The sequence below is a fragment of the Gouania willdenowi genome, chromosome 12, assembly GCF_900634775.1.
Source record: "Gouania willdenowi chromosome 12, fGouWil2.1, whole genome shotgun sequence".
Lineage (NCBI taxonomy): Eukaryota > Metazoa > Chordata > Actinopteri > Blenniiformes > Gobiesocidae > Gouania > Gouania willdenowi.
The window spans coordinates 32,630,661-32,642,051 of NC_041055.1; the positions used below are offsets into that span (position 1 = coordinate 32,630,661).

The following is an 11,391-nucleotide window of genomic DNA, read 5'->3' on the forward strand; positions in this document are numbered from 1 at the left end:
CACCAATTCCTCTATTGATGCTGCAGCTAATGGTAGCAACGGACTCCAACCCAGACCGGTAGTATCCTTTAAAACTGGGTTAGTTCTCAGAACAATGCAAAAAGGGCCGTTATACACAAACAATTCAGTTATACATCAGCAGATTATACATCAGAACAACGCAAAGAGAACCTTGGTTAACAAGAAGAGGAAAAAAAACCTGGGTCATATCAAAACAAGGAAAAAAGATCTGAAGAATGTAAAAAAAGACTTGGGTTATTTAGCGGAACAATGCAAAAAGAACGTTATGCATTTAAGCAATTAATCAAGAACCTTAGTCATACATCAGGAGATTATACATCAGATCAAAATAGACATGAATTATGCATCGCAACAATGCAAAAAAGTACCTGGGTTAGCACGAGAAAAAAAGGACCTGGGTCAGAGTATATCAGAACAAGGACACAAATACCTGGGTTATATATTGGATGAATGCAAAAAGAAACTTTGTCATACATTCAAGTAATTCATCATAATGCAAAAAGCACCTGGGTTAGCACGAACAGAGAAAGGAGCAGGGTTATATATCAGAACAATGCAAAAAGAACCTGGATACATAATCAAGCAACTGAACAACAACTTTGGTTTTACAGTAGAAACTGCAGATGTTGACAAAAAAGCAGGAGGTCAAAGATCTGTTTCAGCAACTTCTGTAATGAGAACGTCAGGGTTAGCAAAGGGTCCAAGGCTCTACATGTGATCCAGACGTAGAACCACACACTCCAGTTTTAGTAGCAGGGTTTTTTGATCAAAAGTAACCTAGAAATAGGTTAAAATGCAGAGAGAATTTCACTGTAATGTGAATAATTAAGCAAAACTCAGTGCTAAGGTTAAAATACTCTATTAATATTAAAATAATCTTGACATTAGAATAAATATTTAACCTTAGCTGGGGGCACGTAGCAACATTAGCCTGCACAAAAAAAAAATATTTAGCATTAGCTGGGGGGCACATAGCAACATTAGCCTGCACAAAAAAAAAATATTTAGCATTAGCTGGGGGGCACATAGCAACATTAGCCAGCACAAACATTTTTTAGCCTTAGCTGGGGGCACATAGCAACATTAGCCCGCACAAAAGAAATATTTAGCATTAGCTGGGGGGCATATAGCAACATTAGCCCACACAAAATAAATATTTAGCCTTAGCTGAGGGCACATAGCAACATTAGCCCGCACAAAATAAATATTTAGCCTTAGCTGGGGGCACATAGGAACATTAGCCCGCACAAAAGAAATATTTAGCATTAGCTGGGGGGCATATAGCAACATTAGCCCGCACAAAATAAATATTTAGCCTTAGCTGGGGGGCACATAGCAACATTAGCCCGCACAAAATTAATATTTAGCATTAGCTGGGGGGCACATAGCAACATTAGCCCGCAAAAAAGAAATATTTAGCATTAGCTGGGGGCACATAGCAACATTAGCCAGCACAAACATTTTTTAGCCTTAGCTGGGGGCACATAGCAACATTAGCCCGCACAAAATAAATATTTAGCATTAGCTGGGGGGCATATAGCAACATTAGCCAGTTCAAAATAAATATTTAGCCTTAGCTGGGGGGCACATAGCAACATTAGCCCGCACAAAAGAAATATTAAGCCTTAGTGGGGCGGCACATAGCAACATTAGCCCGCACAAAAGAAATATTTAGCATTAGCTGGGGGGCATATAGCAACATTAGCCAGCGCAAAATAAATATTTAGCCTTAGCTGGGGGGCACATAGCAACATTAGCCCGCACAAAAGAAATATTTAGCATTAGCTGGGGGCACATAGCAACATTAGCCTGCACAAAAAAAAATATTTAGCCTTAGCTGGGGGCACATAGCAACATTAGCCCGCACAAAAGAAATATTTAGCATTAGCTGGGGGGCACATAGCAATATTAGCCAGCGCAAAATAAATAGTTAGCTTTAGCTAGGTAACATCAGAACATAAGTCGGCACAGAAGGAACATTTAGCCTTCAGTGGGGGGAACATAGCAACATTAGCTGGAACAAAAGAAATATAGCCTTAGCTGGAGGATACATTACATTTGTCAGCACAAAATAAATATTTAACCTTAGCTAGTTAACACATCAGAACATTAGTCGACAGAGAACAAAGATAGCCTTAACAGGTGGGCACATAGCACAAAATAAACATTTAGCCTTAGCTGGGGGGCACATAGCAACATTAGCCTGCACAAAATAAATATTTAGCCTTAGCTGGGGGGCACATAGCAACATTAGCCTGCACAAAATAAACATTTAGCCTTAGCTGGGGGGCACATAGCAACATTAGCCCGCACAATTTTTAATCTTCATACACCGTTTTTGAATCTTTCTTCTGAAAATTCATAATTCTCAAAATTCTTAGATCTCAACAATTCATAGTTCTCAACAATTCGTAAATCTTCTCAATTTGTAAGTCGAACATTAGCCAGCACAAACATTTTTTAGCCTTAGCTGGGGGCACATAGCAACATTAGCCCGCACAAAATAAATATTTAGCCTTAGCTGGGGGGCACATAGCAACATTAGCCCGCACAAAAGAAATATTTAGCATTAGCTGGGGGGCATATAGCAACATTAGCCCACACAAAATAAATATTTAGCCTTAGCTGAGGGCACATAGCAACATTAGCCCGCACAAAATAAATATTTAGCCTTAGCTGGGGGCACATAGCAACATTAGCCTGCACAAAAGAAATATTTAGCATTAGCTGGGGGGCATATAGCAACATTAGCCCGCACAAAATAAATATTTAGCCTTAGCTGGGGGGCACATAGCAACATTAGCCCGCACAAAATTAATATTTAGCATTAGCTGGGGGGCACATAGCAACATTAGCCCGCAAAAAAGAAATATTTAGCATTAGCTGGGGGCACATAGCAACATTAGCCAGCACAAACATTTTTTAGCCTTAGCTGGGGGCACATAGCAACATTAGCCCGCACAAAATAAATATTTAGCATTAGCTGGGGGGCATATAGCAACATTAGCCAGTTCAAAATAAATATTTAGCCTTAGCTGGGGGGCACATAGCAACATTAGCCCGCACAAAAGAAATATTAAGCCTTAGTGGGGCGGCACATAGCAACATTAGCCCGCACAAAAGAAATATTTAGCATTAGCTGGGGGGCACATTGCAACATTAGCCTGCACAAAAGAAATATTTAGCAGTGTTAAACCAAATAACGCTAAATATTTGTTGCAGACGCAGCACGTCAAAAATATCTCACACACATGGCTGACAGAATAGTATTTACTACAGAGGAAATACCATTTATGTTTTTAAAACTGTGATTATTTAGAATAGTCATTTATTTATTTATTTGCTACCAAAGCAAGGCAACAATATGTAAAACATTTAAAAGTGATTATGTAAGGCATTAAAACGTGAAACGGCACAACATCAAACAATGAAAAATAGAATTAAAATAAAAAGCGATTTGAATGCATTTTAAAATCACTAAAACAGCTTATTTATAATCAAAAACACTAATAAATAAAGTCTGTGTTCAACTACACGACATGACTTCAAAAACACACAAAATGACTGCAAAAATACACAAAATAACTCCGAAAATAGACAAAATGACTCAAAAAAATACACAAAATGACTTAAAAAATATAAAGAAATACACAAAATTACTCCAAACATACACAAAATAACCCTGAAAGTAGATTAAATGACTACAAAAATACACAGAATCACCTCAGAAAATACACAAAATGACTCAAAAAATACACGTGACTTCAAAATCTAAAAAAGAAAAAAGAAATGAACAAAATGAAATGCAACAGAAAAACCCTAAAGAACTTTAAAAATACATAAACAACACAGAAACACACAAACCTTTTGTTGTTTCATGTTGTGCAGCACAAAATTATACCAAGGCTGCATATGGTACATATTTATGACAATAAAGTTACAAATGTCTGAGCGTGAGTAACTCTAAAATATTTAAATGTAATAAAATATTTGGGAAATTTCACTGTTCAGCATTTTAATTAAAAATCCCAATTATGGTCAAAGTAAAATCCTGAAAACACCATTAGGGAAATTATTCAAATATGAGGAAATAAATGCCTTCAAATGTTTAAAAGTTTTAATAATGGCTGTCAGTGGTAGAAAATGTAATACTTTGATTCACCTGCAGGTGTCACTACAGGCTCGTTTATATCATAATGCTTCGTGTTGTTGTTTTATAGAATTCAACCAAATTCAGTTTTTTTTATAAATAGCTGTTGAAAACATACACACACACACACACACACATATATACAAACACAGATATATATAAAACACAAATCTGTATATTTATTTATAAAAGACAAGTGCATCATCAGACAAAGTATTTATTTATTTTTGACCAGCTGTCTGCGACCCACTCAGTACACGTCCGTGACCCACTTTTAGGTCCCGACCCACCAGTTGAGAAACACTGGATTAAATCAATGAATATTTAAAAATGGGAGGAAAAAAACATTAAATCGTGTACAAGTAGTTTGATAGAATCAACGTAATGAAGTCACAAAATGTTGTTAAAATATTTAAATTCTACTTTATTGATTCTATTCTATGTTTTATTTTATTTTATTACTTCATTAGTCCAACTGAATATTGTAGAATTGGTCAAATGTAATTATTTTAGTTCTTTAAACACCACTTTTACTAACGTTGATCAGTAACTGTAATCTCAGCTCACTCCAACAGATGGCGCGCTTGTATTAGTGTTCCTCCTTCATCATCATCATCATCATCATCATCATCAGTGACCCCCTGCAATGTGTGTGTGTGTGTGTGTGTGAGAGAGGCTCAGTGTAAACAGAGGACTGGTTTGGTGTGTGTGTCTATGGAGGTGCTCACACTATTAACACTAAGTTTAACACTAACATCTCCTGGATCTTTTCCTTCATAAGAACTCAATCCTGGAAATCAAACATTGGGACGTGAACCCATATTTGTCCAGGTTTTTTATTTAATCTTTTCCCCTGACGTTGATTTGTTCATATCGGTGTGTTTTATTTCGCTGATTATTCCTTATTTGATTATTTGTGAAGTCATACGTACACGTCCCTGTCCTTGTGTTGTTGTTTTAGTCAAATGTCTCCTCCTCATCCTCATCCTCATGGTGATGGGTGTTTCCTTCCATTGGTGCAAAGCTCAGTCAGATTCTCTGTTAAATTATCTGATTGTAAATCAGGGCGTGGAGAGAAGGCCGAGCACAGAGGAGATCATTTCATTATTTTATTAAGAAGCTTCAACACTTCACCTGCAGCGGTAAGCCAATCACACTGCAGCACTTTAACACACTTTTATACTCAGATTCCAATATTTAAACCTATTATTAGAATTATATGTAACTTTACATATTTTGTGAGTTATTTTGTGTAGTTTTGTTGTCATTTTGTAGATTTATCTGTTATTTTTGTGCATTTTTAGTTATCTTGACTGTTTTTTTTGGGCTAATTTTGTGTATTTTTGTGGTACTTTAGGATCTATTCCATCCAGTCTGATTGTTTTTACCATATATAGATTTAAATACCATTAAACATCTCATTTAAAGATGTATTTTATTGGGACTGAAATAGTTTTCACTGAATTTATCTGTTATTTTTGTGCATTTTTAGTCATCTTGCCTGTTTTTTTAATGTTGTGTATTTCTGTTGTCATTTTATACATTTGTGTGTAATACATTTGTGTATTTTATGTCATCTTGTGTGCACACTGCAGCACATTTTTATACTTGGATTCCAACATTAATGACAGTTATTCTAACTTTTAAACCTTCTATTTTAATTATATGTAATTTTGTTTGTTTTGTGAGTCATTTTGTGTATTTTTGTTGTAATTTTGTAAATTTTTCTGTCATTTTTGTGCCGTTTTAGTCGTCTCGACTGTTTTGTTTGGTTAATTTTGTGTATTTCTGTTGTATCTTTTATGTATTGTGAATACACTTGACTCTAACAAACACTCACAGTTATACCAATATTTAAACCTAAACATTATTGAGTTTGTTTTTTGATGATGAATGAATTAAAACATGTCACATTGAGCTTTAATGAAGAATATAAAAGTGAATTTCACATGATTTCTTCTTCTTTTGGGCTCGTGCAGCGTCATCATGCCTCGATCATTTTTGGTGAAGAACAAACGTTGCTCGTCCTATAACGTGCACAGATCAGTGGAGGACGACGAGCCCAGACCCCCCCAGACCTCAGGTATGAATGACATCATGGGTTAATGTTAGTCGGACAACTTTAGGTTTTTTTTTATTACATTTTGGTTTATTTTTCTCATAAAATGAAGTCATTTAATGAGAATGAATTGAATGTATGAAGTGACAATATATGTATTATTACACATTTATCTTGTCATCCTGACAGCTTTTTGGTTAATTTAGTGCATTTCTGTTCCTTTTGTACATTTTATGTAATTTATTATGTTTTGTGAGTCATCTCGTATATTTAGGTTTTCATTTGGTAGATTTCTCTGTTATCTTTGTCCATTTTTAGTCATCTTGTGTGTTTTTTGGGGTTATTTTTGTGTATTTCTGTTGTCATTTAATATGTTTTTGATGTTTTTCCGTTGCCCTGTTGTGTATATTTCTGTCATTTTATTTAAAATTAATAATTTTGTGTATTTTTTGCACAAAACCAGAGCGAGGGCCACGTGTGGGCCTATTCTTATATCTAGTTTGATTTGTTGATCCTTTTAGGTATTTTATGTAATTTTGTATGTTTTGTGATTGATTTTGTGTATTTTTGTTGATTTATCTATTCATTTTTTATCTGTTCATTTTTTATCTGTTCATTTTTTATCTGTTCATTTTTTGTGTTTTAGTCATGTGTGGTTATTGGTTGATTTTGTGTATTTCTGTTTTCATTTTACACATTTCTGATGTTTTTTGTTGTACTTTTGTGTATATTTCTGTAGTTTTATATCAAATTGATTTTTTTTGTATTTTGTTCATTAAATTGATTACAATTAAGTACTTTGATTTGAATAAATGAAATAGATGAAATGATATTATATGTATTATTATTTACAGCTAATATACATGCATTAGTTTATAGATATTAAACATATAGTGAACTGTGTGCAGACTCAGAGGTGAGTTCAGAGCTTCAGGGTCTAGACCTGGTCTGCAGACCCCCCTCCTCTGAGGAGCTGGAAGCAGAGCCTGAGGGGCCCCCACCTGCTCAGCTGGGGGCCCCCAGCCCCCCTCTGGACCCCCCTGCACAGAACTACTACCTAACAGGTGGGAAATTAAATCATTAACAGACCCCCCTATCCTCCATCGTGTTCTCACACTGTACCCCCCCAATCAGAGACCAATATAGGTGAGTTCCCATCGTACTACAAGCCGTCCTTCTCCTGGGAGCGTCTGCCCCCCCCCTACAAGCCTCGACAGATGACCTTCAGCCCCACGGTGCTGCAGCACGAGAACCACAGCCCCCCACCACAGCAGCCCCTGGACTACAGCACCCACTACTCCCCCACCTCCAACACATACCACTGCATCACCTGTGATAAGGTACACACACACACACACACACACACACACACACACACACACACATATTAACGTGTAGACCCTGGTCCAGGTGTTCTCCACCCCCCATGGTCTGGAGGTCCACGTGAGGAGGTCCCACAGTGGGGTGAGACCGTTCGGTTGCAGCATCTGTAGGAAAACCTTTGGTCACGCGGTCAGTTTGGAGCAGCACATGAACGTCCACTCTCAGGTATTCTTCATCATCATCTTCATCACAGTCATCATCAATGTGTGTGTGTCAGCGTTTAGATCAAATGTGTCAAACTCATGGCCCAGGGGCCAAATCCGGCCCTTTCAGAGCATCCGGTTTGGCCCGCAGTAGAAAATAAAAATGATAAAAAAACAAATATATGCAAAAAAAGACTCCACAAACACACAAAGTGACCAAAAAACTATTAAATCAGAAAAAAATAGACAAAACAACAACAAATAAACACAAAAAAAGACTAAAAAAACACAGTAACCTAAAAAAGAGAAAAATATAGAAAATGACAACAAAAACAAAGAAGTGAAAATTAGGCACAATAATGTTGAAATTACTCATTTTCCCACATTAAATCTGTGGCCCACTAGAGATCAAAAGGCTCTGTATTTGGCCCCTGAACTAAAATGAGTGTGACGCCCCTGGTCTACACACAGATTTATCACAGTGTGTGTGTGTGTTGGCGTTCAGAATAACGACCAATATGAACAAAAACCTGTGTGTGTTTCTGTTTTCTTTGAGTCATTGTTGTGTATTTGGGTTGTGGTTGTATTTACTTTTCTGTCATTTTTGGAGCCGTTTTGTGTGTTTTTAGTGTAATTATCTGTATTTTCTATTGTTTACTTTGATGCATTTTGTTTTCCTTTTATATATATTTTGTGTATTTTTTTTTGTTGTTACTTTGTAGATTTTTCTAATATTTTTGTGCATTTTTAGTCATCTTTGTGACCTTTCGGTTAATTTTGTGTATTTCTGTTGTATTTTATACATTTTCGTGTATTTCCGTGGTCCTTTTGTAGATTATTTGTGTACATTTTTAGTCATGTTGACTGTTATTTTGATTCATTTTGTGAATTTTTGTGGTCTTTTAGGCCACGTCTGACCTATTCCATCCAGTCTGATTCTTTGTACCATATATAGATGTAATTACTACACAGTGATCTCATGAAACATCGCATTTAAAGTTGTATTTTATTGGGACTGAATTTGTTTTCATTGGATGCACAAAGTGTTTCAGTTTGAGAAATGTCAAAATGTAATTTCCCCTTATTTTGAACCTGTTATTATCAGTGTTTTATCATCAAATGTTTTTTATTGTGGTTTTCTTTACCTAAATCAGGAGAAGAGTTTTGTGTGTAAGATGTGCAGTAAATCCTTCAAACGCTCGTCCACTCTCTCCACTCACCTGCTCATCCACTCAGACACCAGACCGTACCCCTGTCAGTACTGTGGGAAAAGGTTCCACCAGAAGTCGGACATGAAGAAACACACCTACATTCATACAGGTGAACACACACACACACACACACACACACAAACATTTTCTGACTGATATAAAAGACTGAATTGTACTGAGAAAAATAGCATATGATATTAATAATTTTGTTGTTTTTGTTGACCTTTTGTAGATGACTCTGATATTTTTGTGCATTTTTAGTCATCTTGTGTGTTTTTTCAGTTAATATTGTGCATTATTTTTTATTGTCCTTTTGTGTAAGTTTGTATGTTTTGTGAGTCATTGTGTAGTCATTTTTTCTGGCTTTTGGGTTAAAATTGTGTATTTCTGTTGTCATTTAATATGTTTCTGATGCTTTTTTTGTCGTCTTTTTGTGTATTTTGTGTAATTTTGTAGATTTCTGTTATTTTATGTGTATTTTTAGTCATCTTAACTGTTTTTTTACATTCTGGGTTATATTTATTCTATTTTCATTAAAAATAAGTATATTAATGAGAATAAATGAAATGGATGAGGGATAATATAAGTATTATTATTTACACACTGTGTGCATTTTTAGTCATCTTGTGTATTTATTTATTTATTTGGTTAATTTTGTTTATTTCTGTTGTCATTTTCTATGTTTCTGATGTTTTCCATTCTCCTTTTGTGTAATTTTGAATGTTTTGTGAATCATTTTGTGTACTTTTGTTCTTTTGTTGTCATATTGTAAATTATTTAAAGTTCAGTAGCTTGATGAGAATAAATAAAATGTTTAAAGATATAATAAATGTATATACATATATAAATTGGTTTATAGATCAGAGGAATCCTGTGTGTGTGTGCGTGTGTGTACATTAATGAGTGATTTGTGTGTGTGTGTGTTTTTTTCACTGTGTGTAGGTGAGAAACCACACAAATGTCAGGTGTGTGGGAAAGCGTTCAGCCAGAGCTCCAACCTGATCACACACAGCAGGAAACACACGGGATTCAAACCGTTCGGCTGTGACTTCTGCTTCAAAGGCTTCCAGAGGAAGGTGGATCTCCGGCGGCACCTTGAGAGCCAACACGGCCTCAAGTGAAGCTAAACGCTCCTCAGGGCTTTGCTAACGTGTGTAAAGTGTGTCACACACACACACACACACGAAGCATCAATAGAAACAGGCTCTCAGACAAAGCATTGTTTACACTGTTTATTATCATTTGTATTTATTTACTATTTATTATAGAGGTGGACTTTTTAAAATACTGATTTTTTCTTGATCTATTCTTCTTTTTTTTAATCTTAACGTGGGAAAAGTGTCATGAAGGAGTTTTTCTGTATGTAAATAAAAACAAAATGACAAATAAAAAGAATCCGACTTCCATGTTGGACTTGAACTCCTACATTTATCTTTCAGATGTTGAACTGATATTGTTCAGGTTTTTGTTCACTTATATGTTGTTAATTCATTTAAAAAAATGTAAAAAAAAAAGCTTTGATGGTGGTTTTACTTTTAGCTGCTCAAATGTTTTCACTGTAGCACAAAATGTGTTCCAGTTTAACTTTTGTAAGATAAGATAAAATGACATAATAATCTAAACAGCTCTAAAAACACTAAAAGTAACACAAATATATCTAAAAAAAAAAAACACTACAAAAAGGAAAAATATACACAATGACAACAAATACACCAAAACATTTATAAATGACATAAAAATACACAAAATTACAACAATACCAGAAAAATATCTAAAATTACATAAAAAACACAAAAATACAGAAAAGTAGAGGTGTCCCGATTCGATGTTGATATCGGATATCGGTCCAATATCAGCCAGAAAATGAATATCATATTTTATCGGACTGCATCTAAATTCACCGATGTAAGCGCTCTGATAAGCACGTCTATCTATAGGTGACTGTGGTTACACTAGGGATGGGCGATATGAACTAAATAAATTATCCTGATAATTTCTGGTATTTATCACGATAAACATCACAATAAATAAAAAACTATAAATAAATAAAATGATTCCCAAGTATAAACAGATTCTTTACAAACACAAATACATTTGAATACATACATACATAAAATCAGTGCATGTGGGTCACTCTATTAGTGTTATAGTGAAAAATTTATTTATTTCCTCACTTAAAATGAAATTTATTTATGAAAAACACAAATAACTCCATCAGTGTTTTTACTGCTGATGAATCTTGTTTCATTTATCGTATGAGTTACATAAAGTTATGGTTAATAAATAACTATGATTTCCTATAATTAAACCAGATCAAGCTGATGATGTAATCATTCAGTATATTTATGTGTAATAATCTCAATAGTTACATTAGTCTAATAGGACCAGCTTTGTCTGTGAACACGTGAAATATCATTAAACATA

The 11,391-nt window shown here is 34.9% G+C and overlaps 1 protein-coding gene across 1 annotated transcript; it reads left to right on the forward strand.

Moving 5' to 3' along the window:
• The first annotated feature begins 5,110 nt into the window (after nucleotides 1–5,110).
• Nucleotides 5,111–10,235, forward strand: gfi1b (growth factor independent 1B transcription repressor). Its single transcript, XM_028462180.1, has 7 exons — nucleotides 5,111–5,313; nucleotides 6,151–6,254; nucleotides 7,139–7,294; nucleotides 7,365–7,570; nucleotides 7,641–7,778; nucleotides 8,911–9,076; nucleotides 9,910–10,235. Exons 2-7 carry the CDS (start codon nucleotides 6,158–6,160, stop codon nucleotides 10,086–10,088), a joined length of 942 nt encoding a protein of 313 aa, XP_028317981.1. The 5' UTR covers nucleotides 5,111–5,313; nucleotides 6,151–6,157; the 3' UTR covers nucleotides 10,089–10,235.
• The last annotated feature ends 1,156 nt before the right edge of the window (nucleotides 10,236–11,391 follow it).